We start from the raw sequence: 27308 nt of genomic DNA, 5'->3' as shown, positions 1-27308 counted from the left end.
TACAAAATAGGTGTTTTTTAATTGAAAATTTTTATAAAAAGGAGAGGGAACATGAAGGTGCCCATGGGCTAGTCCCAGGGCCCTGCAGCGTTGGTAGGAGGGTCTGAGGGTGGCAGGAGCAGTGAAGGGCATCCCTCTTTCCATCGGTTCATTCTTCGTGTGTCCCTCCTTGCTGGCCTTCAGGCACCCCCTGCTCATGAACACAAGCGGGCAGGAGGGTGCTTGGCAGGGACCTGTGTGCTCAGGCGTGGACCAAATGGCCTGGGGCCACCGAGGCTCAGGCCCGCGGCCTGGCAGGAGTGCAGTGGTGTGGCTGGTGCGAGGGTGCGAATCCTGGGCGGCAGATACAGCGGAAGGAGCCATCGGTGTTGACACAGCGTGCGTTGACACAGAGCGGGGAGGCCGCCTCAGCTTCATCACACTCATTGATGTCTGCAGAAGGAGGTACAGGGAGCGCTGCTCAGGCCTCGGGACCCTGTAGCCCACTTGTCTGGCCCCTGGGGCTCCTGAGGCAAAGAGGTGGAAATGCTGAGCCTCCTATTTGGAGTTGATTGTGGCTACTACCACCTGCTGGCTGTGTAAGCCTGGGCAGGTGGCTTAACCTGTCTGTGCCTCAGCTTTGTGTTCTGTGAGATGGGGACGGTAGCCCTTAGGTCACTAGGTTTTTGTTAGGAAAATAATATTGATAATGATATCACAACAACCAATGCTTACTCTATACCAGACACTGTTTAAAGCACATTACATGTACTTATCCTCCTAATAACCCTATGAGGTAGGTACCATGATCCCGTTGACATACGGGCAAACTGAGGCCCAGCCTGGAAAAGCTCCTTGCCCAATATCACACAACAAGCCCCCTTTCTGCCCAGGGAGTTCTCAGGCCAGCTCTCATAGTCTGAGTTCTCAGTCCCCTGCTATTTCTTGGCTGTGAGTCCTTGGGACACTCAGTCCTCTTTTCTGAGCCTTGGTTTACACACAGGCCTCAGTATCACTGTCAATCAGTACTGATGATGGTCACAACTCTATGAAATGCTTTCTACAACTATGCTCATTTTTTGAATGTGAAAAACTAAAGGGCCTATGACCCGTCCAGGGTCACACGACACATTGCTAGACTGAGCCTGAGGTCTGTCCAATTCCCCCGGCGTCCTTGTCTATAACCACTTTGTCTTACTGCTTCCTAAACTAGGCAGCCCTGACTCATACTGCCATTCTACAGAGGAGAAGAGGGAAGCTCTCCGAAGCAGTCAAGTAAATCGCCCCAGGTATGACTGGGAGATCGCATCTGCAGGATTCTTCAGGGTGCCTCGATCCTGCTTCAAGCCCAGCCCCCCTGAGGTCCTCGCAGCCTGACCTCAATTTCTGCAGGCAAGCCCCATCCCTGTGCGGGAGCTCCTTCCTGTTTCCTGTGATCTGGCCAGACCCCTTGACATCTCTGACTCCCCTCCACCCCGCTCGAGTTAGGGCGTCCACCCTCTCCCGGGCGCGGGCTGGCTCTGGCCGCCCCTCACCGACGCAGGCCATGCGGGTCATGTCCAGGCGGTAACCACTGAAGCAGTCGCAGGTGAAGCCCTCAGGGACACGCACGCAGCGGCCGTGGGCACAGCCGTCCAAGATCCCGCACTCCTCCGCTTCCAGTCCCTCATAGGGCTCAGACAGGGTGCCTGCAGAGAAGGCGGGGACTCCGGGGTTGTTGTGGGGGATGGTCTCAGCCTCCCATCCCTCGAACCCCCACCGTGGGGCCACGCCCCGTCCAGGTATCCTCTTCTAAACTGTGCGTCCCGCTCGGGGGCTCTGGGGGGCGCTGTGGGGCCAAGTTTCCCTCACTCTGCTCTCCTGTGGTCCTCACCTCTTGGTCTGCTGGTGTTTCGGTCCCTCTTCTTCATGGCTCTCCATAGCTCTCTCCGACTGTATCTGTGTTTTCCCATCTCTGAGCCAATGCCCCCCAGCCCCCCTCCCCCGCTTCTCTGGGTTTCTGGATCTCATGCTCTTTCTCTCCCTCTTCCCTGTCTCCATCTCTCTGCACCCCTAACTCCCCATTTCAGTCTCCGTCCCTCGGCCGCAGTGCTCACCAGGATAGCCTCCACCTTCAGGTGACTCCTCAGGCTCTGGGAAGGAGCCACGCGTGTCGCGGGACCGATAGCGCCAACGGCTGCCTGGGCCAGGTGGCGCAGCAGCCTCAGAGTCACTGTAGGGGCCGCCATCATCCTCAAAGTCGGGCATGTCAAAGGGTGGTGCTCCGTACGGGGCCTCCCGGCGGGCGAAGGGCCCAGGAGGAGGTGGGTAGGGGTCATAGGGTAGCACGGCTGGTGGGTACAGTTCAGGCCCATAGGGAAGGCCCTGGTAGGGTGGACCTAGGTCAGGGCCATATTCGTAAGGGAGTCCAAAGCCACCTGGCCGCGGGGGACCGTATGCAGGGGGGCGCAGCACATTACACAGGGCCTCAAAGTCATCTGTAAACAGGAAAAGCCTCATGGTTAGCCCAGGCTAGCCTCAGCACCCACCATTCATGTCCTAGTGGAGCCCAGAGGAGTGAGGAGGGCTTGGGGCTGAGGCATGGGAGGGGCTTCAAAGGAGGGGGCTGGGATCTCTCGGTCAGGATCAGGGGTTCTGGAGCTAGGATTAGGCAGCTGAGGGCTGAGACTGGGATTCCAAGTTGCTGGGATCAAGAGTACTAAGGACAGCTGGTAGGAATCAGGGTCCAAGTGTTGGAATTTGGGGGGACCCCTGGGAGCTTGGACTAGGGGCCTAGAGAAATAAGATGGAAGGTGTTTTAGGGACCAGAGCTGGGGAGTCACAGGAACGGGGGGCCTGAGGGGCCAGGATGAATAGGAAGGGATCTGAGCCAGGGGAGCTGGAGGTCTGAGGACCAAGGACCAGGGTTTGGGGCCTGGGGTTGTGTTCCCAAGGGCAGGATTGGGGGATTCAGGGGTTTTAAGAGCCAAGCTTTGGGGGTCTCTGGGATTGTGTGCTGGGGTCTTAGGCACCTGGAAGTGAGTGTCCAGTACACTGTGGTCTGTGGGCCAGGATGATGGGGTCGGGCCTAAGGGCAGAGGATTTGAAAGGAAGGGTCTCATGGGCTGTCTCGGCCCCTGGGTGTGGCCCAGGCAGGTGGTAGTACCTGAGTCCTGGGCGGGGCAAAGGGCACAGTCCATGCCCCAGGCCTCGCCATAGAGGCAGCAGCACTCTGTGTAAGTGGCCTGGCGGTCCAGCCGAGGGCGACTACACACGAGGTCAGCTCCTACTTCCTGCCAGCACACTCCCAGGTTGTCATCTGAGGGCAGAGACAGCGTGCATCAGGGTGGGACAGGCAGGATCGGATCCTCCCAAATGCTTGGAGCAACCCAACCACCTGATGCCTAACACCAGATGCTTCTCCTTAGCTGTGATCTGCCTCCCGGAGACCCTCTGAGGTAGCTCCTGGGCTTGGTCTGAAATGAGGCAGTCGTAGAGGAGGTAGGGTCTGAGAGGGTTCTCTCCAAGCCCAGCCTCTGAAGGGCAGTTGCTTTTTATATCTGAGCATTGTTTGAATGGAGTCCCAGGGTGTTTGAGGGGTGAGGGGCGGGGGGAAATGTAAGAACAGGATGTGGAAGGAGAAGAGAGCTTAGGTCAGTGGGCAAAAAGAAAGGACCCAAAGAGATAGAGACAAATACATCCCAAGAATCAGAGACTCCAAGAAAAACAGGAAAGCGAAGATGCAGAGAGAGGGAAAGAGAGAAATGAAAAGAAACAGACCTAGAAAGACCCCGAGAGTGGCAGAAATTCCAGAAAGCCCAGAGAGGTGGAAAGAGACAGAGACACACAGGGAAATCATCACAGGAAGCGCGGCTTCAGCGCTTAGTAAAACCAGGTCCCATAACAGAAATAAAATTCCCCATAGCCACCAATCGCCGTTGCACCCAGTGGGCCGAAAGGAAGCCGGGGCCCCGGGGCTATAATCAACTTGCAGATACACACGGCCAGCCAGTGGCAGGCTCCCCTGGGACCTCTGATTTCGGGAGAACCCCCGGACACCAAGCCAGTCCGCCTGTAGGAGCCTCAGACACCGCGAGGAAATGGGGTTAGAGTTAGGGGCGTGAGGGGGCAAGGCCGAGCGTGGGGGCGGGACGGGCAGGTCTGGGGGCGGGGCTACCGAGGCTCTGGCTCTCGTTGGAGACGCAGCGGCGTCGGGAGCCGTCCAGCACCAGCGGGGGCTCGCAGGTGCAGTGGTAAGAACCCACGGTGTTAACGCAGCTGCCGCCCTCACACGCAGGCTCCTCGTCCGCGCACTCGTCGTTATCTAAGGGAGACGTGGAGGGAGTGGTTAGGAAGCAGCCCTCGAGCCTTTCCCACTTGCCCAGCGCGTTGACAGTGATAGATGGAGTCTATCAGATTTCCTGCTGGCGGTGGCCACATTCCAGACAGGGACTGGTGGGGTAGACGGTCGGGGAGGTGGGGAGGGTAGGGGAGGGGGCTCGTACCGACACACTCCAGTCGCTGGGCATGGTAGTAGTAGCCGTTGCTGCAGTAACATGAGTAGCCCGGGGCCGTGTTCACGCACACGCCGCTCTTGCACACCTGGTCTCGGAAGAGCTGGCACTCGTCCACGTCTGCGGGAAGGATGGTCAGAGGCGCGCCCCACACGAAGCGAGGGAAGGGGGCGGGCCAGGGCGGGGGGGGGGGGCGGCTGGATGGGGGGAATGGGTGGCTCTGAGGCTTGACGGGGGAAGAGAGGGACCGAAAGGTGGCGACAGAGACCCAGAGGTAGACAGACAGGGAAAGGTGGAGTTTAGAGAGAGCACGGGGTGTGGGGGAGTGGGGGAGACAGAGAACCAGTGAGAGACAGAGGTGAGAGAGGTGAACAGAACCAGCTGGTGAGACTGAGCTGGCCCTGGGGGTTGAAGGGGATTTGGGGCTTGAAGTCTGGCCTTACCTCTCCGGAGGCTCAGGTCTCCACTTGGTGCCAGATAGCCCCGGCCATGGGGGCATAGTGACTGGTACTCCACTGCACACAGACACAAGGCTGAGCACAGATGCGCTACACCTAGCCCCTGCCCTGGGTCCTGGGCTTACTCTTGCCCCTGGGGAACACCCTTCATCACCCAAGTTTTCAAGCCCCCTGCCTTTGTGCTCATCTCTTGGCCTCATGCCCACCTGGCTGGCATCTCACCCTTGCCCGTGCAGTTCCCAATACCCCAGTCCATGTCCCAGTGCATCTGCTGTCCCAGTCCCATGCCCCCCTCTCTTGACCCAAACCCTCAGCCCTCCATCCACCCTGTAGCCCCTGCCCACCTGTCTCAGTGCTGGGGCACTGCTGGATGCGGCAGCCGCTGCCCCAGCCCTCACCCACGGTGCAGCAGCACTCTTGCCACGTCACATTCCGTGCCAGGATGTTGTCACAAGCATCCGGGGCTGCCGTATCAAAGTAGCACTCCCGGCGCCCACTGCCTGCAGGGCCCTGCCTGGGTGGGCTGGGCCGGCGGGGTGGGGATGGTGGAGGTGGCCGGGCAGGCAGACCTGGGCTGGCAGGAGCCTGGGGCTGTGGGCCAGGGAATGTGCCTAGGGAAGCAAGGGGCTAATTTAGCCCAGTGTGGGCTGAGTCTCCCACCCCCATATTATAGATGAGGAAACTGAGGCAGAACCCAACTCCACACCTCTCCCCATCTGTCCTCATCCATTTTCACTCCCTGTTGTTTCTCCATCTCTTGCTTCCCCAGTTCACACCCTGCCGGGTGTCTGGCCCATGGCCCAGGGGCAGTTTGGGAAGTGGGAGTAGGAGGGGGGTGTCTCTGGCCTCCTTTTTACCTCCTGGGTCCTCAGATCCAATGCATTCTAAACAGGCCCCAGAGTCTTCCCAGACCTAGCCTTAGGCCTGGACACATCTCTCTCTTCCCTTTTAGTTATTTTTTTTTTTTTTAGATTTTTATTTATTTATTTGACAGACAGAGATTACAAGTAGGCAGTGAGGCAGGCAGAGACAGAGAGGAGGAAGCAGGCTCCCTGCTGAGCAGAGACCCCGATGTGGGGCTGAATCCCAGGACCCTGGGATCATGACCCGAGCCAAAGGCAAAGGCTTTAACCCACTGAGCCACCCAGGCGCCCCCACATCTTTCTCTTCCACCAGGCAGCCTACAGCCTGGCCACCGGCCTCTTGCCTTCTGCCACCCACCCTCCCTTCCTCTCCCACGGCCCCCTGCCTTGGTCTAGTCCTCTTCTCTCCTGCCCAGGTCCCTGGCCCAACCTGCTCTCTAGGATCCAAGCCCCTAGTCACCCACTCCAGTCCACCTTCACAGGGCAGCTGGAGGGAGGTTTTAAAATCTGATTATACCTCTCTCCCATTCAAAACCCTCCCGTGGGTGCCATAGTGCCCTCAAGAAAGGCCAACCTCCCAAAGATGGTAAATCAGTGTGATCCGGCACTGCATCCCTTCTGTAGCCTCGTTTCTCCCCACCCCTTCCCTTGCTCTGTACAGCATGCCACCCTGAACTTATTTTTGATCCTCAAACGGGTCAGGTCCTCACTTGCCTTGCCAAGCCTTTGCCCTTGCTGTATCCTCTGCCCAGAATGCCCTCCCTCACCCACTTCACCTGGCTTATTTCTACTCATCCTACTGCTCTCAGTTCAGACCTCCCTTCCTATAGGAAGCTGTCTCTGACTTTCATCTCAGGCTGGGGTAGGCACCTCCTCCAGATTCCCATAATCCCCTACCCTTGCCCTGGCAAAGCCTTGTTCCCTCTGGCCTGGGCTTTCTCCTTCCAGTCATGAATTCTCTGGCTGTCACTATCTGGTGATATCTCCTCATCACTACTGTGTCCCTAGGACCTAGAATAGGGCCTAAACGCAGTGGATGCCCTGTTAACATTTGTTGAATGAAAGAATCTGGTGTAGAGTTAGGGACAGGGCTGACACCAAGTCCCACCACCCGTGTTAACCCATGTGTTTTGATTTTTTTATTGTTATTTAAAACAGCATTTAACATGGCAGCTGTCTGTGCCTGGAATGGTTAGATCACATCATTTTTCTGAGCCCTGCAGCCATCAGTTAAATAGACGCATCAGTCTTACCAACAGAAGTTCGCGGGGGAACACAACGTCCAGTCATGGGGTCAAACTCCTCAGGGCTGGTAGGACAGACACAGAGGAAGGAGCCTTCAACATTCTCACACAGGGCAGCTCCACACACACGCTGTAGCGTTTCACATTCATTCACGTCTATGAGCAAGAGACAAAGGAGAGGGTCAATGGTTGTAAACGTCTGTGATTCCAAAGCTCTAGAAGTCTGAAACACCCAAATGTAATGGGTATTTTTAATGACTCAAACCCCATCATTTACTTCTCTTTGGGGGACAAACCCTGGATTTCCCTTGGGAGCCTTCTGCTCATCCATTTTCAACTCATGTATTTTTGAGTACGGTTAAATCTACTCCGAGTAGACCTGAGTTCCAGGCATGGCCGACCAGGTTACTGCATTTCTCTGGTTCAGAGAGATGGGTGGTGGCCAAGCTGGGGCAGTCAATGCCAGTCCTGGGACTTTTGCTAGGAATATCAAGAATGAGCCTCCCTCTTTAGCATTGGGGTTGCCAAGCTAAGGATGTTAGCCTGGAGGTGCTAGGGCCTTCTTTGTCATTGTGAAGTGTCTGCCTGAAAATAAATACAACAGAGGAAAGCGGCTGAGAGGAGGAGACAGCTAGCCTTGTTAGAATCCCTGGATCCAAGTTAAACATTCTAGGACTTCACCATTTTAATTCTCTTCAAAGAAATAAAGCCTATTGTGTTTGCACACAGGGTGCCTGGGTGGCTCAGTCAGTTAAGCATCTGACTCTTGATCTTAGTTCAGGTCTTGATTTCAGGGTCGTGAGTTCAAGCCCCACGTTGGCTCAGCATGGAGCCCACTTAAAAAAAATATATATATATATATATACACACACACACACACACATATATGTATATATATATATGCACAAAAAACTAGGATTTGTGCAACTCACTGTATGTAAATTGAACCTCAAGTGAAAATATCTGGAAACTCCTACTGGACTCTGGTTAATGCTATACATACTTTAGAATTTAGGGAGAAATGTACTGATGCCTGTGATTTAATTTTAAACCAATCCTAGAGAGAAGATGAATTACAGACAGGTAGGTGAGCCAAAAAGTAAATAAAAGAATGATAATGGAATATAGATCATGGGCATGTGGACATTCATTCTAGAGGTCTTTCAATTTTCTGTACATTTAGATGTTTTCCTCACAAAATGTTGGGAAAAGAGAAAATGTTTATGTGCACTTAGGATTAGTGTGCATTTTACACACTTTACACATGTATTTTTTTTAAGCCCTCCCCAAACAAGATCTGAATGAACAGGTTTCTGTTGCTTGCAACCAAAAGGAGTCCTGACCAATATGGAAATAATGTATATTCCAAGTCTAAGTTCCACAGGCCCAGTGTGTGTGTGTTTATACTGATTTACAGCAAATGTGAACTCAGAGCTGTTTGGGTCTGCAGAGGGGAGCAGGGCCTGACCAACCTCTTCCCCACCCTCTGGACCCATCCACCCCCTGGAGCCCCGTACCCACGCAGTGACGCCCGTCCCTGGCCCCTTCATATCCCTGGTCACAGAGGCACTGGAAGGAGCCGGGCAGGTTCTGGCACACGGCGTGGGCCCCGCAGAAGGACCGATTCCGGCATTCATCCACATCTGCAACCACCAGACAGTCAGGCCCTTGCTGGACTTTCCTTCCCCTCCACATCTCACCCAAAGCCAGACCGACACCTACCCTGGCATCCGCCCCCTGGCGTGGGTTGATAGCCAGGGTCACAGGCTGGTGTGCAGCGGTAGGAGCCAGGAGTGTTCTCACAGCGCTGGGCTCCACAAATCGCTGAGCCATATTCTTGGCACTCATCAACATCTGCAAAAAAAGTGGCGTGGGTGGAGGGGAGGGGAGTCACAGGACCAGATTCACAAGATCCTGATGCTGTTTCCAGTTCCTGTGGCTGAGAAGTCTCTATAAATCTAGTATTCTAGGAGTCTGAGCTTCTAAAGACTCTTTAAGTTCTTACTGCCATTTCTCACACAGTCCAAACTGTCCCACCACAGGGCCTTTGCACTCACAGTCCCCTCCATCAGAAACACTTTTCCCTCAACTCTCTGCATGGCTCCCTCTCTCACTTCACTCAAGTGTCAAGGTCGAGCCCTCCTAGCAACCCTTCCCCTACTGTTCTATCATCTATGTCCATCTATCCTGCTCTGTTTTCCTTCTTAAACTTGATATATTATCCATGTGTCTCTTGGCATACCAACTGTCACCTCCCTAGACTACAAACTCCACCATGCTGGGACTTGTGTCTGTCTGGCTCCTGCCACCTCCCCCCACCCCAAGCTGTGTAGAACTGTGCCTGACACTCAGTAGGTGCCCCCAAAGTGTTTGCTAAATGAACCTTGAATCTATTTGTGTATTTACTGCCTATTTCTCCCCATCCCCTCCCCATCCCCTGTCAGCTCCATGAGGGCAGGGACTTTGTTTGACTCGATGCCTGTTGCACCCCCCACCCCCCCCCCCCGTGCCTGACACACAGGTGTTTAATGAATTCTTGTGGAATTTGAATGAGATCCCCTGAAACTAGCCTTCCACGGATCAGAGGTCTGCTAGCCAGAGAGCCCATGTCATTTCATTTGCTCCCCCAATCCTCCCACCTCACCTCCACGAGAAAATGCAAGGGCACACTGGTGGCTTATTTCCACCACAGAGATATGAGACACGGTTAAGTGCGCAGGCTGGGGGCTTCTTCGCTCCCCTCAAGTCCCGAAGGCAGGGTGCTCCTCCTCAAGTCCCCAAGAGAGCTGACTCCAGCAACTTGTCCTAGGGGCAGGGGTGGGGAAGGAGAGTAGTCTCACCGTCACAGGTGCCCTCAGGGCCTGCGTGGTAGCCAGGGTCACAGTCTCGTACACAGCGGTAGGAACCCGGGGAATTCTCACAACGCTGGGACCCACACAGGGCAGGGCCCCGCTCGCGGCATTCGTCCACGTCTGAGGAAGGAGGCACAGCAGTCAAATGGGGGAAGCAGGGGAGTCTCGGAGGCAAAGGAGAACAGGTGAGCGAGGTAGAGACGGGGGGGGGGGGGTGTAGGGAGGACGCAGCGGAAGAGAGCCTAATGGGAGAGAAGGAGAGGTAGGAGAGAAGGGGCAGGGATCAGGCCGGGGGCGCCTCTCACCCAGGCAGGAGGCGAGGTCTGGGCCGGCGCGATGTCCGGGAGGACAGACGCACTCGAAGGAGCCGTCGGTGTTGGTACAGATGCCACTCTGGCAGAGGTCCTCCTCGCTGCACTCGTCCACGTCTGCGGGACCAGGTTCGAAACCACCGCCCACCTCCGCAGCTTAGCATTGCAGGCCCCGCCCCTCTGAGGCCTCCTACTCTTTTCCCCGCCCGTCTTAGGCTCCTCCTTTCTCTGCAAGCCCCTCCCCTCCGACGGGTTCAGGCCCCGCCCTCTCCAATCACGGCACTCCTTACTCCGACTCCGCCCCTTTCCCTCCAAACCTCGCCCCTCCCTGATCGCCACCAGGAGGCTCCACACTCCCGGCTTTGAAGCTTTGCGACCTCAGTCCTAAAATTCAGACTCCGCCTTCCGCCCTCTCCTAGTCCTGATTTTCTTGGTGTAAGCCCACCCTTTCCCCGTCCAGACCCAGCCTGGGTACCGACCGAGGCAAGAGGCTCCACGGGGTCCGGGCCGGTAGCCGGGGGCGCAAGTGCAGGCAAAGGAGCCGTCGGTGTTGAGGCACTCGCCGTGGGGGAAACAGAAGTCGCCCTCTAGGCACTCGTTCACATCTAGGGTACAGGGAGAGATGGGACTCGGGGGTCGTCGCCCAAGGAGCAACTCCGCCCGCAAGCCCCACCCACAACCTGCCAGACCAGCTTCCACCTCTCCAATAGCGTTTGCCGAGAAACGCAGACCCCAGGATTCCCAAGTTCTCCGACCTCTCTCCGCCCTCTCCCCTGCCCTACCCACCTGCGCAGGGCCCAGGCCGACCAGAGGGCGAGCGGTAGCCCGGCTCACAGCTGCAGCGGAAGGAGCCTTCGGTGTTGGTGCAGTGGCCATGGGGGCCGCAGGAAGCACCCGAGCTGCACTCGTCCACATCTGTGGGAACGCAAGTTTCAGAAGGGGTCTGGTTTAGGGACACTGCAAGGATCTCCTTGGGGCTGAGGGGTCTTGAGCAGTTGGTGGGTAGTGTCTCAGGATGGATAGGAGGTGAAGGCTCTGTGGCAGAAGTGAGTGGGTTACATCAAGATTCTGTGATACTAGGGACCATAATCCTGTGAATCTGGATTTCTGGGAATTCCCTGTGCTAGGATCCTGGAGTCAGGGAGGGACTCTGGACTAGGACTGGGGTCAGAAATTAATTAGGTTAAGAGGCCAGGTATTACAAGCCAGGAGCACAGGATGGCATTCTGCTGAATCAGGGGTCAGAGTCAGTAATTGGCATCTGAGACCAATTTGGATCAGGGGTGAGAGTCAGGGTCCAGAATTCTGCCTCTAGTCAGGGTCTGGTCAGGGATCATGAACCCAATCAGGCCCCAGGGAAGGAATTCTGAGAATGGGCAGGGGCAGTGAGAGACAGGATCAAAGGTCACAGAAAGCCAGGGGTTATGGCAGGAGTTATGGCTAGGTCAAATGTCACAGTCAGTTTCAGGGGTCACAGGTCACTTTCAGGGTCAAGGGACAGTCAGGCTTAAAAGGGTTACAACTGCTTATCAGGGTTGTAGGGAGTGTTTATCAGCAGGGGTAATGGTTACAGTCAAATGTCACAGCCAAGTTGAGGGTTCATGGGTCACAGAATTAGATGTCACATTCACGGTCAAGTTTCATGGTCCAGATCAGGAATTGCAATACGGGTCAAGGGCCCATAATCTAGGTCAAGAGTCACAGTCAGACTCTGGGGGTCATGGTCCAGGGAACCGAGGTCCAGATTAGAAGGGTATGGATCACGATGAAGGCCTAAGGTCATAGCTGGGGCTTGGTCTCACCAGTGCATCGGCCATGGTGCAGGTGGTGGCCAGCAGGACAGGCCCTACACTGGAAGGAGCCGGGTGAGTTCACACACTCCTGCCCAGGACAGGCCAGGTGATTCTCACACTCATCCACATCTGGGGGGCAGGGAAGAAGGTGGCCTTGAAGGAGCAGCCCAGAGCCCACCTCACCCATCCACACTCCTCCCTCCCTCCCCGGCCTCACCCTCGCACTCGGAGCCGGCAGCATTGGGTTGGAAGCCCGTGGGGCAGACACACTGGAAGCCGCCTTCTGTGTTCTCGCACCGGCCATAGGCGCAGGGCGGTGGGCTACGGGCACACTCATCCACGTCTGGGGGAGAGGGGACCAGTGGGGCTGAGAAAGGGGCCTGGACCCAATCATCCCCATTGCTTTCACCATCTACTCCAACATTCCGGGCTGGAGGCAGGCTCCTGGACTTTGCTCAGGCTCATCCCACTCCCAGGAGAACAGAGTCCTTTCCCGGACCCCCATCAATGGTCTCTCCAGCTACCATGGGGAAGCTAGGACCCCACCTCCTACATGCTGCCCTCCCCACCTCAGGGTGGTCCCCTCCCCAGACAAGCACATGAGTCATTCCTGAAGGGAGGAGGAACGCAGGGCACCCTCACATTCGGAGAAATGGGAGAAGACTCTAGAGTCAAACCCTCCCCACCCTCTCTGTAGCTCCACTCCTGTGTCCCTGCTCTCCATTACCAAGCCCCACCATCCTGTCTCTCTACTCCCCAATCATGTCTCTCTCCAGTCCCCACAGCCAGTGGCAGTGGAATGGACTTGGACCCAGGACCCTCACCTTGGCACGGGGCCCCCGGCCCTCGGGAGCGGAAGCCAGCAGGGCAGGCACAGTGGAAGGAGCCCGCTGTGTTGTCACAGCGGCCTGGCCCGCAGGGCGGTGGCTCTTGGGCACACTCATCCACATCTTCTTCACACGCCGAGCCCCGGAAGCCAGCCGGGCAAACACAGCGGAAAGAGCCGGACAGGTTCTCACAGACCCCTCTGCCACAAAGTCCTGGGCTCTGCGTGCACTCGTCCACATCTGCCCAGGGCAAGGGGCCAGCCAGAGTCACCCCACCCCCACGATCTGCTCTGCCTCCCTGACCTCCAACACTTTCACTTTCCCCTCTCCATCATTCTGCCTCCCTGTCCCATCACTCTGCCTCCTTGTCTGCCTCATTTTACCTCCTCTTCTCTGTTATTCAAATTCTCCGTCCTCCATCCCTCTACCTTCTCAATCCCTAAGCTTCCGGTCACCCTCCTAGAACTCTAGTCCCCATAAATTGGTCTCTTTCTGCACTATTGGTAACTCTACCCCCTTCCCCCATAACTGACATCACCATCCTCCATCCTTCTGCTTCTCCATCTTCCATGACTCAGCTTTTCTGTTTCTGACCACTCGGCCTCTCCATCCCCATGTCAGTCTGTCTCTACAGCCATCAGGCTGCCTGCCTGGCTCTTAGAACCTGGCCCCTTCGTCTCGCAGCAATCAGTCTCCCCCTGCCTCATTGCTCAATTTCTCCATCCCTCATCACTGCTGCTCTACCCTTCTCCCCACACCCCCTTCCCCTCAGTCCCTTCCAGTTCCTCACCCTGGCAGCCGGCACCGTGGGGAGCCGCCTGGTACCCAGCGGGGCACACGCACAGGAAGCTGCCTGGCGTGTTCTCGCAGCGCCCCCGGTCACACGGCGGCGGCACGCGGTGGCACTCGTCCACGTCTGCAGGCACCAACCCAGAGGTTGAGGCTGGGGCAGATACTCCCCCTCACTCCCCCCATGCCCGCCTTCAGAGGGCTCAGGAAGGATGGGAGGTGGGGAGGGCACGGGCGCAGCCAAACTTGGGCCGGGGCCACACTGGGGCGGGAGCCAGCGGCAGTAGGACAGCCCGGAGTGGGTAGGTTTAAGGCGTAGGCGGGGAAGGAGGGAGGAGGGCAGGTGAGAGGGGGAGGACCAGGCGACGACTGGGGACCCGGCCAGGGCAAAGGCGGGGAGAACAGCGAGGGGGGCAGTGTAGGGAGGGCAGGACCTGGGCAGGGCTAGGGCGGGAAGGGCAGCTTTGGGGACCGAACAAAGGGAAGGCAGAAGCGAGGGAAGGGGCGGTGCGGGGTGAGGACGGGGCAGAGGTGCGGCAGGGTGGGAATTGTGCGTGGCGGTCAGGAGATAGGATGCCGCGGGTGTAGGACAGGGGCGGAGCCGGGGGGAGGGCGGGAGCCCGTCGGGAACATGGAGGGGGCGGGGCCAGGGAGGAGCGGAGCCTGACTGGGTCCGGGAGAGAAGCCGGGCGGTTGTACAGCAGGGACCCGCCCCGACGGGAAGAGCCGGCTGGGCGCGGAAGAGGCAGTGGTGGGGCCGAAGGGAGAGCGGGAGCAGATCGCGGGGGCGGGGTGGGGGACGGGAGCAGAAGCTTGGGGAACCGCGGGAGGGAGGGAACTGCGGGAGGGCGACCCGGGCAGGGGTGGGGCCTGAAGCTGGGCGGGGCGGATTTCTCACCCAAGCACTCCGCAGCCCGCGGGCCCGCTCGGTAGCCCTGGCCACACACGCAATGGAAGCTGCCTGGCGTGTTTTCACAGCGCCCGGGGGCACAGGGCGGGGGCACGCGGCGACACTCGTCCACATCTGAGGGCATGGACGGGGCTGGTCAGGAAGCGACTGGCAGAGCCCCTCCCGCCCCGCCTCCGTCCACCCCCACTGCCAGACTCACCAATGCAGTGTGTGCCTTGCGGGCTGAGCCGGAAACCGGAGTCGCACGCGCAAGTGTAGCCTCTGGGCCGCGGGATGCAGCGTCCCGGGCCACAGACCTGGGGATTGCGCTGACACACGCCCGGCGAGGAACCTAGGGTGGGGGGGTGGCGATCCAGACAGCCAGGGTTCCTCCATCTCTGAATCCTCTGTCCCCTTCATCCCAGTACAATTCCCTCCCATGCTCTGCCTAAGGCACCCTCATGGACGTCCCTCCGCAAGTTCGCTTCTGAGCTCAGAGAGGTTCAATGACTTACTTAATTGACAGAGAACTTGACCCCAGGCCTGTATGACACCAGCTCCTAATGTTACCCAACACCTGACCGTTGAAACCTTTCTCTCTTCTCATCCGTTCCTTAACTCTTGCTGTAACATCCCTATCCTGTGATCTTCACCTTGGAGCTCCCCTCTGGAATCCCCACCTGTAATACCCCCATCGATGCCCTCGATTCCTTCTACTGCACCTGATTCAGGGATCTCAGGACCAGACCAGGCAGGGATGCTGGGCAGGGGAAGCTCAGGGCCCGGCCTGTGCTCAGGTGGGAGTTCTGGACGGCGGGTGGGCAGAAAGCCTGGCAAAGAAGGGGTACCAGTAAATGGAGACATAGATTTCTGTGTCCCCCCTCCTCTCTCTCCTCCTTTCCTTATGAGGCTGAGGCCTCCCCTTGGAGATGGCATCTCCTCCTCCAGAAGCCAGCTCACCTGTGGGTGGCCTAGAGGTGGAGGGTGGAGCCCGGTGGCTCAGGGACACTCGGGGTGGCTCCTGGCTCAGGGGTCTGGTGTTGTAGCGGAGGTCAGAGGCCGAGTAGTGGTAGCCAGGGCCAGCAGGACAGATCTCCCGAAAACCCTCTGGGAACAAGAAAGGGAGGGGGTAGGAGGGAATGAGAAGAGGAGTCTAGAATCTGGCCTTGACTGGGGGCAGGGCTTAGCTTTAGGTGTGGGTCAGGGGTTTGGGTTGGATGCTGATTTGGGGTAGTATCCTGGCCAAAGAATGGGACATCTCAGAGGCTAAGGGTGCGACCAAGGGTGTTTTTCCTTATTTGGTATAGGGACAGGGACAAGGGTTGAGAGTGGAATCTGGTTTAGTCTGTCGAAGGATCTGGCTTTAAACAGAAGGCAGACTGCCGGGGAAGTGTCTCAGGAAAGAGGGTGTCTGGGGTGGATCCCAAGAAGGAGCCTAGGCTGAAGGCAGGGTCTCAGGAACGTCCGGCTTGGCCAAAGCTTGGGGACACGGTTGGGCAAGTAGCATATCCAAAGGGCTAGGGGTTGTCAAGTCTGGCGGTGACTCAGGGGTGTGTCTCAGGGGTGGGTGTGGCCAAAGGTGGGGTGGGGCTCGGCCACCGGAGTCGTGTCTGAGGATCTCAGGGGCTGGGGGCGTGGCCAAGGCTAGGGTCCAGGAGCAGGGCCTAGAGTAGGCACCAAGTTAGTCAAGTCTAGAGATAGGCCAAGGCGGGAGGCGCTCACCTGAGCCAAAGGGTGGGCAGAGCTGGCAGCCTCGACCCCAGGCTTTGCCCACGCGGCTACAGCAGCAGATTTGCTTGGTGATGTTGCGCAGAATGGGCAGCGAGCAGCCACCGTCGCGGAGCACGCGGAAGCAGGGCCCTTTGGCCTCTGAGATCACGTGCTGGGCTGGTGGTGGGGGTGAAAATTATTCAGGGCGGGCTTGGGAGTGTAGCGGAAGTAGGGGATCTGGAGGATAGCCCCCGGAAGGGTTTAATGGGTGTAAAGGCCATTCAGAAGAGGTCTAAGAGGGTCTGAAGGAGAGGTGAGGCGTCTGGAGGTCTGAGAAAGCTCTGGGGCCTGAGGAGGGAATGAGAGAATCTGAGAAGGATCTTGGGGTCTGCAGAAGGTCTGGTGGTGGAGGGAGACGAAAGGATTCGGGGCCTGAGAAGAGCTGAAGAAAATATGAAGATCTGAAAGGATACAGACCTAAAGGTTTGAAGGGTTCTTAGAGGGGCTAAAGAAGGTCTAGGGAGTCTGAGGGTGTGTAAAAGTCTGAGACGTTCTGGGGGGGGGGGTGTAATAAGAGTAACCGGGGGGAGTCCGGGAGGACCTGGGGAGTCTAAGGGAATTAAGGCCCAGGGATGCTCTGGAATGGGTCTGAGGGCTGGGAGGACAGACTCAGGGATACAGCCTCAGCCCCCTCCCCGTGGCTCACAGATACAGCTGCTGCGGGATGAGTCGTGCAGGAAGCCGTCGGGGCACACGCACGTGTACCCGCCGTGCGTGTTCGCGCACTCCCCGTGTTGGCAGCGCCCACCGGTCGCGCACTCATCCACATCTGCCAGGAATGCCGTGGTCTCAGTAGCTTCAGGGACGAGCTCCCTGCCAGCCCAGCTCATAGAGCCAAGCCCTTCCCACTCCTGCCCCGTGCCCCCCCGCCCCCGAGCTTACCTTGGCAGGACCCATTAACCCTTTGAAAGCCAGTTGGACACGGTCCATCTGGGGTGCCTACTCGGTCTGAAATCCCTGTGGAGAGAAGAGAGGGGTGCGCCAGGGGTCGGCGGAGCGAAAATAGGTGGGCGGGGACAAAAGAGGGATGGGAGGGGTTAAAGGATGTTGGGTGCGGCTTGAGCGCAGCAAGAGCCTTAGGTAGGAGGTGGGACAGAAGGCAACGTGGGAGGCCCCAGAAATGCACGAGTGGGGCCGTGGCATAAAGGTGGGGTGAGAACAGAGTAGCCAAAGTCAGAAAGCGGAGTGGGCGGTCCCAGAGCGGTATGGATAGCTCTAGACTGGAAATGATCCCCACAGCTGGGCAGGTGTGGCTTGATTTTGTGAACACGGTTTGTCTGTGGGCAGAGTACCAGGAGCCACGGGGTTATCACCTCTCCCCAGCTCCGAGCACCTTAGGGACGTCCTGGGGCTTACCCAGGTGTTCCGAGCATGACTGACAGTCGTGAACGCCCCAGGCCAAGCCTGCCCCTCTGCAGCACACCTCCTGAGTCCGGAGCCCGGGCAGCGGGGACGCACACTGCGGAAAAGTGTTGGGTGAGCGCATCCCCCGCGTGGTTGCACGCTCCGGGCCCCTCCCCACCCGCCTCGTCTCACTTCGCCTCCGCGCAGCTCCCGGAAGCAGTAACCAAAGCCGGAGGCATCCGAATAGCTGTCCTCGCGCGGCGCGCTCTGTGCCAGCACCGTGTAGGGCGCCGCCGCCTCCGCCCGCGCCGCCGCCTCCGCTCGTGCCACTGCCTCGGCGTCCGCCTCCTCCCAAGAGCCGGACACACGCTCCACCTGGTGCACCACCACGGACGCCTCCTGCGGGTGCTCCACGTGGACGCTCACCATGGACGCCACGCCTGGAGGGAGGCACGGCAGGGCAAAGTGGTGTCGCCACGGGTTCTAACGGACTGGGACAAGGAATGGGAAGAAGGGCGCGCTGGAGAAGGGTACTCAGGGGAAGGCAGGAAAGATGAGGGTCAGAGAAACGGCGAGATAGTGAACAGATGGGGCAGAGGGGACCCGGGCCTCATTTTCCTCACCGTGCTCGTCATCGCGGTGGTTGGCCAGTGGCATGGTGTACACCGAGCGGGTGAGGCCCGGCATGGCTGGGGCCGGTGGCCGGGCGCCCGAGGAATGCAGCTGGCAGAACTTGCCAGCGAAGTCCGGGGGACAGAGGCAGCGGTCAGGCTTCACGCATACACCGCCGTTGTGACAGATCAAGGGACACAGGACTGGGGGGAGAGAGAGGCTAGCTCAGACCTTAACGTTATACTCAAAGTATGACCTCGTTGTAAGTCGCTCCGCCTTGAGCTGTCTTGTGTCACCCCCACCAACCCTGGCCACCTGCACTGGCTGGGTCCTGTCGTCCAGCCCTTTGGAATAGCTCCGCCCCCTGGATCAGGTCTCCAGGCCCTCCCGCTCTTCATTCACTCTCAGGTCACTCCGCCCTTCCTCTCCAGTCCCACTTTGAGGCCGGGTCCAGGCGTTCCAGCCCCACCCAGACAGCGCTGTCCCCGCCCATTGGTTCAGCCCGGACCACTCTCGCTTTTTCCTAAGCAGTTAACCCCGCCCATCTAATCTTCTGGCTGGGTCTTTAGCTACGCAGGCCCGGCGCTGGTCTCTTCCATTGATTGACTAAATCGACATTTTGGCCACCTCCCTGGCACCACTCCCATCTCCCAACTCTGTCTCTTTACCATTCTAGGCACACGCACATCCCGTCTGCAGAGGTCCACGACACTCAGATTCCTTCTACTGGCTGTGCGTCCCCTTCTAAGCTATCCACCGGATTCTAAACCTCGGGTGTCAAGGTGTTTAACCAGCTGCTTTTAGCCCCGCCCACCCGCCTTTCCTCACGCCGATTTCCCCCAGCTCACGCTCCTCCCGCCCCACCTCCCTGGCTATCTGGGCGTCCTAGCCCCACCCACCGCGCTTTGCCTCCGCCCACGTCCCCTCGGGTTCTGGCTGCAGAGTTCTCGCTCTGCCTTCCCGCCTCCTGTAGCCCCGGGGCGGGGCCGCGCCGGGGCCGCGCCTTCTCTCCCCTCTGCGCGCCCTCGCTGGGCCCCTGGCCACCTCTGGGCGGGGCACTGCCAGCTGTGCGGCGGGGTAAACAAAGAGAGGGGTGCGGCGGGGGTAGGGCGGCGGCTCCGCATTCCGGACCCTTGGGGAGCCCCGAGTCCTCAGAGCCAAAGAAGGCCGGACGTATCCTGAGAGGGCACCCCCTCCCTTTCTCCCCTGGGGCTGCAGAGAACAGCTGGAGACAGCTGTGCGGAGGGAGGAAGGGGGCAGGCGGCTGGGGCCGTCCAGGAAGGCGTGTGTGGGATTCTGAGCCACACAGTGGAGAGGGGAAAAGCAGAGAGGGAGACCCTTCTGTTTAGAAGGGTAGAGACTCGGCTCCTGGAAGGAGATCAGATAGAGTGCAGTGCTCTGGGATTCAAAGATGGCTCAAGGTTTCTAGAATGGAAAGAGAGCCTAGTTCAGAGGAAACGGAAGCTCCCTTTCATTAGAAATCTGTTAAATTATTTTGGGGAGAGTTAGCTAGAAAACAGGACTCTAGTACCTTCTGGGGGAGAGCCAAATTGAGGGTGCTGAGAACAGGGTTTACATGGAGAAGTGGGATTCCCTGGGAGTCCCCAGCACAGGGGAGCCTAAACTGTCTGGGAAGATTCTTAGATACTGTGGATCCCCCATCCCCTCCCAGCTAAGGGATTAGGTGCCCAAATTTTTTGATTAATGGCTGCATAGAGGGCACAGTGTCTGCAGAGTCTTCTTGTGAGAACCAGCTGATTAAGAGCAGTTCTGGGGTTCTCTGAAGACAGATGGATCAGAAGTTCGGGGAGGGGGGGCAGTCAGCTGGAAAAGCAGGATTTGGAAAGACAGGAATCAGGAATCTGATGGCACTCAGTTGGAAATACAAGAGAATGGTAGTCTTTTGTGGAAAGAGAATTCAGCGAGGGAATGGCATTATCGCTGTACAGGGTTTGTAATCTGGGGTTTCTCTGAGAAGTAGGGAGGAGTAGCTCAGGGACAATACTACAGAGTTCTCTGGTGAGGGGCACAGTTTGGGGGGATTACATCAGAAGAATGGGAGGGAACTTTACTGGAGGGGCTGGTCTCTGGAGTCTGTTGATGGGGTGGGGAAGAGGCTTAGGGTCTGAAGGCTGAGATGCTGAGCTCCCCTACTTAAGGGAGTCAGGCTGGGACTCCAGAGGGCCCTAATAAGGGTCCTTAATTGAATAGCAGGAGAAACTTAACTAAGAATCACGGTTCCAGAATAGGAGGGGTCCCTGGTGGTGGTCACGGTAATCCAGCTAGGTCTCAGGACATTTTCCAGCCTCCACCGGCATTTCTCCACCTTTTCCCCACGGCTCCACCCAGCTCCCTTGGAGCTCCCACACCCCGGATGGCTGGTTACATGGGTACAGCCAACTCCATGCCCCACGCCTCTGGAGGAATAAGTTGCTGAGGACATCAGGGTCCTGCCAGGGTCAGCCCCCCTTCACATGCCCCTCTTGAGCCTCCAGGGGCTTGGCACCCGCCTGGGCACAGCGCCTGGCACGGGTGCGTTGGGGCTGGGCTTCGAGTGAGTGTAGGAAGGAGGGAGGGAGGGGAGGAGGGAGGGAGTGGCAGCGGGTGGGGGCTGAGGCGGGAGATGAGCTCACGCCGGCCAGGGCTGGATTGGCTGGGGGCCAGGCTGGGCGAGTTCTCAGAGCCAGGGGCCCCCACTCCCCACTCCAGAGGGCCTCTGAGTTTTGGGGGCAGGTAGGCCCCGACCCTGAGAGCCCGCCCATCCCGGCATCCTGGGGCCAACAGGTGGCTGGCCCTCCCCACCTCACCTGAGGAGGGGGCGCTTCCTACTGTAGGGGTGCCCGGATAACACCCTACTATCCCCTCTGCCCCCAGGGGGCGCCCCTTCCTCCAGGCCTCCTATCTGGATTTCTCTCCCACGTGGGACCTTTACAACTCAGTGGCCTGCAGAGACCCTCCTTCTAGGGACCCTTTCCCTCTCAGCTCTTGGGATCAACTTTCCTCACCCTAATCCCCCTCTTCACAGGCATTCTTACCCTGGACTTTAATAATGCCTCCCACCCTAGACATAAACTGGGACACCCCTCAGGGCCCTGAAGCCCTCCCTTGGTCTCCAGGGATTCCTTACAACCTCAGAATTGGGGCCCCCTTCCCCCAAGCTCCAGGCCCCTCAGTTCTGGTATCTCCCGCTTTAACTCAGAGGCATGAAAGCTGGCCCCAGTCCCCTCACGTCGGACGCCACAGGTATCTGAGAATACTCATTGCTTGTAAAATCGGGACCCTCGGGGCTCAACCCCAAACGCCAGGAATTTAAGTCCCCCTTCCTTAAATACCCCAGGGATTCCCCAGCACTCCTGCATACCGAATCTGCGCTCCCTCTCCCTGGGGGACTGTCTCGCCCATCCCCGGGGACCCTCCTCCCCCAGGGAACCCCTCCCCCGGGACCACCACCCCGCACTCACAGGCGCGGAAGCCGGGTCCCCCCGGGGCCGCCCCGCCGGGCGCGCCGCTGTCCACGCTGGTGGCGTTGCGGGGCGCGCAGGTCGGGGTACAGCGGGAGCCGGTGGGGCCATGGACGCAGCGCAGGCCGCATACGGCCGGGGTGAAGCGCACGCGGAGGCGCTCTCGGGGCCGGCCCAGCACGGGCTGCGGCCCGAGCAGCGCCAGCAGCACCAATAGCGACACCCGCGCGCCGCCCGCCATGGCTGCAGCGCCGCGCTCCGCCGCGCCGCCGCCCCAGCCCGCCCGAGGGGCCCGGCCGCGCCCGCCCGCCTGCGGGGGAGGGCGGCCGCGCCCCCGCTCAGGCCCCCCCCTCCCCACCACTCCCTCCCCGGCGGCCGCGCGGGGGCGCGTGGGGCTGGGCGCGCAGCCAGAGGCGCGCAGGCTGGGCGCTAGACTCACGGCGGGGAGGGGGGCGCCCCGTCTGCCCCCGCCTCGCACCAACAAGTGAATGGGGCCCTCCAAGGAGCGGCGGGGAAGGGAACAGGTGGGGGCGGGACGGTTTCCCCCCAGACAGGGCTGAATTCATAAAGAGGAAAAGAGTAATAGGGGCCACATTTGGGGAGGCCGGTAAAGGCTGATTCCCCGCCCTAGACACACAGAAGGAGGCTTCATCTGGATAGGGGGCTGTCATGGCACATCTGGGCAGCCAGGTGGCCCATTTGGAGGAGAGAAGAATGGTTGGTGCACCTGGGAACGTGAAGGAATTGGGGGTCTGGATTGTGGGCAGGACGCTGGCGGGGTGGGGGGCACATCTGAGGATGCAGTCTCATCTGGCCAGGACCCCCCACACCTGGTAGGAGAAGTCAGAATGGACAAGAGCGAACGGTGGATTGAGGCTGTGGGCGGGGGTCCTCACATCTGGCCGGATGCCCACATCTGGAAGACTTTAGGGAGAAGGGGACACATCTGGGCTGAAGGCCACAGCGGGGGGGGGGGGCGACTTTAGAGAGTAGTTGAGACTAGGGGGTGTGCTAGCCCAGGGGCCGAGCGCCGGAGTGGGAGGAGGGCAAAGGGAGGGTCGGGGAAGCAGAGGGAGGCCTTTGGCTCCCGGCCGGCCCACAATTTTGGGCATTCGGTGACCGGGCAGGCGCCAACCCGCACAATCGCTTTTGTTGTCTGGGCTAGTTCGGCTGCGCTCTCTGCCGGGACAGCGCCCCCCTCTTTGGCCGCAGGGAGCCTGGACGCCTGGCTTCCCGGCCCCACCTCCGCGGGTCAGCGCCTCTGGCCAGCGTCTGGTCCTGTCCCGGGCTCACCTCGCACGGCGGGACGCCAGGGTCCCTAGAGGGTCGGTGTCCTGGGGGTCTTGGGTGGGCGGGGGGCTGAGCTACAATGGGGGCAGCTAGGCGGCAGCTGAACCGTGGGAACCAGACGGCTTTATCTGGCCCGGAACCCACCCCCCTGCCCCCTGCCAGAGGAAGGGCGGATGTTCTTACCCTGGGTCTGGCCGGCAGGGGCGCGCTGTGGGGGCCTCCTTCTCAGCAGTGCCCGGCCCCCTGGCCCCCGAGGCCGCCTTCGTCTCAGCAGAGCTCTGGCCTCCTGCAGCCTAGGTAGGAGAGGGCCGAAGAGACAAACGAGGTTAGGTGGACACTCCCTCCCCCCTAGACCCCCTTCCCTCTCAGTTGGAAGGGGCCTTCTGTGCCAGGAGATCTCCCAGTAGCTGCTCTCCAACCGCGCCCCCCACCCAATCCCTTTCCAGGGACCAGACCTTGAGTGTTCTCCACAGGCTTGGGGAGAAATGGAGGCAAAGATGGGGGGTGGTGGAGATGAGGAAGGCAGAAAGAGGAGAGAAGACAGAGGCAGAAAGAGAAAGACAGAGAGAGTCAGAGACACACAGAGGACAATGATGGGAGAAACAGACAGAAATGGAAAAGAACACATACAGACAGAGGGCATGGAGACAGCAGCAGAGAAATGGAGACTGAAAGACGCAGAGAATGGGATAGGTGAGAAAAGGAGAGCTAGAAACAGCAATACAAGTTGAGAGAGAGAGAAAGAGAAGGGAGAAGAGACACAGGGAGCAGAGAGAAAGGTGTGTGGGGAATAGTGGCAGAGCTGGGAGCTCCCCAGTGTCTGTGTCACTCACGTCAGTGGCTGCCAATTGAGGGACACCTGCCTCTTCCTCACGTTGGGGCTGGGGCTCGGCACCACCAGGGGCACAGGGGTCAGGCACTGCAGAGGGCCTGCACACTTTTCGGGAGGGCAGCTCTGGACCCTGCAGGAGGCTTCGGAGATAGCCGGGGACTAAGTGGAGAAGGAGGGGACCAAGTCTTTCTTTCCACCAAGTGCATCCGGCATTCCAGCTGGGAGGCAGGGTGGGGAAGGGAGACCCCACCCCTCTGCTCTTACCCACTTGCACTTCCTACCCATACCCCACGTAGAAGAACCCACCTCTGAGGCAGCGACTTCTCCTGGGCGATTGGCCTGGGCAGCACCGGCAAGCAGCAAGACTATAAACAGGGGTGGAAATCACTCAGGCCCCCAGTTCTCTAAGACTTCCCAGAGAGGGAAACAAGGGGTAGGAGAGAGAAAGCCAAGAGAAGGCTTGAGAGCACTCGAAATAGATGTTTGATCAGTCTGAAATACCACGCTGGAAGCCTCAGTTTCCCCATCTGAACCCTGGGAGGCAAATTGGCAAAGACTCTTCAGGGATAGAGGTCACAGCAACCCGACTTTTACTTATTTTCTGAAGTGTTTAGTGGTAAGGTCTCATTGGTAAGGACATTTTAAAGTCTCTCTCTCTCTTTTTTTAACGTTTTTTTTTTGTTGTTGTTGTTTTGTTTTTTGTTTTTTTTTTTTTTAAACGCAAATAGGATTTCTAAGCTCGTTTCCAAGCCCCCGACTGTCTGGGAATCTAGAACCCCGCCCTCCCCGCTCATCCCTGTCTTTGACTCAGCCGTCATCCCGAGAAAGGCCGGCAGGTGGCGCCACTTCCACAGGCCTCCGCAGCTGGGGAGGGAGGTCCTTTTTTGACTGTGGGTCCAGCAGGGTGCTGAGGTGGAGGGGGTTACCGAAGGAGCCACAGCCCAGAACTGGGAATCCCAAGGCCTGAGTTCTAGACCGTTCCTGCCTTTCCACGAGCTGTGTCTTTGAGCCAGCATCTCCTGGTCTTTGGGCCTCAGTTTCCCGCCTGACCAGGAGTAAGGAGTCGTTCGTCGAGAAATCTCTGCGCCCAGAGGGTCTCAGATTCTGGATAGCGGAGTCCTCAGCTCCAGCGCAAGTGCGTCGCAACCAGGGGGCCCCCAGACAAATCCATTATCCAGGCTAAGGGGGACGAGAGACGAGGACGCGCGCGCAGGCCCCGAGAAAAGGGCCGTGGAGAGATACTGTGAAGGGGACGTCGGGCGCACGGACTCTTTCCAGACGGGTGGGGCCCAGTGAGGGAGGAGACCGCCCGGATGGAGCCTCCGGGACCCCTGACATTGCCGTTATCCCTCCCGCCTTTTCTCCGGGTTAACCCCTTCCCGGCCCCGCCCCCGGCGCGGCTCAGGTTACTAAACGCATTCGCAGAGACCGAGGCGGGAGCGGAGCCCGGGGCCTTTGTAACCGAGCGCTGGGCCGCAGGGCTGGGGGTGGGGGTGCTGGGTAGACTGCTTTCTTCGATCTCATCACCCGTAGACAGGAAGAATAGCTATAAACCCCAAATCTATAGGAAATTTTGGATCGTATGCCGCGAAATCACAGGTCCCTCATTCAAGCCCGGGATCCTCAAATTCTAGGAAACCAGAGTATCCCCAACCCTCATGAAATCCGGGGAACCTCCTCCACACAAACCCCTCTTGCAGGCTCCTCGGCCATCAAGCCCGAAGTCCACGTCTTCCTAAGTTATTAGGAAAATCCAAGAGTCCCTTTTAATTCATCCAAACGTTCCCAAACCCTAGAACACCAGGGCATCTCAACCCCACCAAAGAGTCCCTTCATAACCTCCACTACTCCTGTTCCTTCCAAGCACCCAAGAAGCTTGGGGAACCCCATCCCATCTGAAGGGCCCCACCCATCTATCATCGTGGGAAAACTCAAAACTCCATCCCCAAAGAAGCTGGGACCCTTCGCCGAAAACACCCTAGAATTCCCTGGGGCCATATTCTCCATCTACCACACCAGCGGCGAATCCCTCGACTCCAAATTTCAGTACTCCCCGATACTAAGCCTTGCAAAATAGAGGGTCCTAATAAATCCAAGGGCTCTTGCTCTTTCATCACTACCCACGAAACACTGGGTTCGTCATCCCCCTAAATCTGCAAGTCCTGGTGCTTCCGGACCGTCAGACTTAATGGGTGGAGGGGGCACAAGGAAGAAGGGGTCGCAGCGGGGCTTACCCGGCCGGGCGGCCCGGGATCCCCGCAACCTGGACGGCCTTGCTGGGGTTGGGGCTGGGGCTGGCGGCGGAGACGGTGGCTGCGAAGAGCGGCAGCAGCAGCACCAGCAGAAGGGGGCGGCGGCCGCTGGGGCCAGGCCGCCGCATCGTGTCCGGCGTGGAGTCCGGCTCCAGGCGGGCAGTCTGTCCAGCGGGTCCGGCTCGGCGCGGCCCCGCCCCCCGCCCCCGCCCGAGGCCGACTCATTTTCTCCACAGCCCTAGCCGCAGCTGCGAACTTCCCGCCAATCGGAGCCCGATGTCGCCAGGGGGCGCTGCCCGCTTGGCCAATCGGAAGGCGGCAGGGGAGGGGCTAAGAGGGACAGGTGCCGGGCGGGGGGAGCTGGGGCCCGGAGTTCTCAGTGCTGGAGGGGAAATCGGGAGTCAGGTGCCGATTCCGGAAGGAGAAGCTGAGGAGTGGAGATGCTGGGACACACACACACCCCTACGGTTGGGAGGGATGCGTAGGCAGTGGGTAGGGTCCCCTAAACTAGACACTCATGCACAGGTCTCATTCCTCACTCAGTTGTGGGAGAATTTAATCTGAATTTGCTTCCTGACTGGGATAAATGCTGGAAGCCCCCAGAAGTGTCCACTTCTCATGCGGGGGCGGGGAATGCTAATCCTACAGTAGGCCCCAATTCTGGACCCTCTGAGGCCCCAGGCCCACTCTGTTCCTTCCCAAAGGATTTCCTTTTCTCAAAGCCCTGTGGTTCAAAGGTTCCAGGTCCAAACAAGCAAAAGCTTGTTCCTCAGAAGGCTGTAGCTTCTGTCCCTCATAGGACCCAGGCTCTGCTCCTGACTCACCCCCAGACTTGGCTCCCAAAAAGCTGTTCTTCATACACCTCTTCTCTACCGCTGCCCCGAGAGGTTATTAGACTCTCTTTCCCTAACCTGAGCCTTTATAAAGATTCCCAAGAGCGCACCTCCCAACTGACACTCCCTTTGGAAAATTCCAGTCCTCTCCCCTCCTAGGGTCCTCTACGTCCTTCTGGAGCCCCAAGTCACAGGGGGCCTTAGGCCCCACCTGCACTCTCTTTAGGGAGTTCCAGGCTCCATCCTTGCTTACAGCGCCCCCCCCTACGTGGTAGGTCTCAAGCCCAGCCCCTTCCCTTCATTATAAATTCAGGCCCCCCTCTTTGTCTTCGCAATTACACATCCCACTTTCCTGTCCTAAAGTCACCGCCCCCCACCCCCACCACCTTCAGATCTGGCTCCCCACTTTCCCCCTT

At 58.7% G+C, this 27308-nt stretch overlaps 1 protein-coding gene across 4 annotated transcripts; it reads right to left on the bottom strand.

The window, feature by feature from the left end:
- On the bottom strand, positions 1-26299 carry LTBP4 (latent transforming growth factor beta binding protein 4). Of its 4 annotated transcripts, none has more exons than XM_059153198.1 (33): positions 26042-26299; positions 24114-24172; positions 23809-23937; positions 23159-23268; positions 18236-18427; positions 17805-18052; positions 17625-17727; positions 17151-17225; positions 16915-17037; positions 16221-16385; positions 15459-15605; positions 15221-15328; positions 14719-14850; positions 14508-14633; positions 13611-13736; positions 12818-13060; positions 12211-12336; positions 12003-12122; positions 10987-11115; positions 10680-10805; positions 10195-10317; positions 9878-10009; positions 8760-8891; positions 8555-8680; positions 7047-7193; positions 5275-5541; positions 4916-4987; positions 4464-4592; positions 4136-4282; positions 3125-3277; positions 2076-2456; positions 1515-1667; positions 1-432 (listed from the first exon to the last, which is right to left on the bottom strand). In XM_059153198.1, the coding sequence occupies exons 1-33, from the start codon at positions 26282-26284 to the stop codon at positions 278-280; spliced, it is 4947 nt and encodes a 1648-aa protein (XP_059009181.1). In that variant the 5' UTR covers positions 26285-26299; the 3' UTR covers positions 1-277. The 4 variants fall into 4 exon arrangements, with proteins under 4 accessions (XP_059009181.1, XP_059009182.1, XP_059009183.1 ...); XM_059153199.1 differs by having other exon boundaries at positions 23809-23947; positions 26042-26202; XM_059153200.1 differs by lacking the exon at positions 7047-7193.
- Between the last annotated feature and the right edge of the window lie 1009 nt (positions 26300-27308).

Source organism: Mustela lutreola, chromosome 16 (genome assembly GCF_030435805.1).
Source record: "Mustela lutreola isolate mMusLut2 chromosome 16, mMusLut2.pri, whole genome shotgun sequence".
NCBI lineage: Eukaryota > Metazoa > Chordata > Mammalia > Carnivora > Mustelidae > Mustela > Mustela lutreola.
Note: the sequence above shows the minus strand (reverse complement) of the source record. Positions and strands in the feature narration are given on the sequence as shown.

What these genes read in the sequence shown, in the direction of transcription:
- LTBP4 (XM_059153198.1), bottom strand. Translation starts at nt 26,284, where the DNA reads ATGAGTCGGCCTCGGGCGGGGGCGGGGGGCGGGGCCGCGCCGAGCCGG. An exon ending in GAGAAGTCGCTGCCTCAGAG is followed by an intron (nt 23,938 to 24,113) that starts GTGGGTTCTTCT and finishes AGCCTCCTGCAG; the next exon opens with GGTCCAGAGCTGCCCTCCCG. An exon ending in ATCCCGCAGCAGCTGTATCT is followed by an intron (nt 16,386 to 16,914) that starts GTGAGCCACGGG and finishes CCCCACCACCAG; the next exon opens with CCCAGCACGTGATCTCAGAG.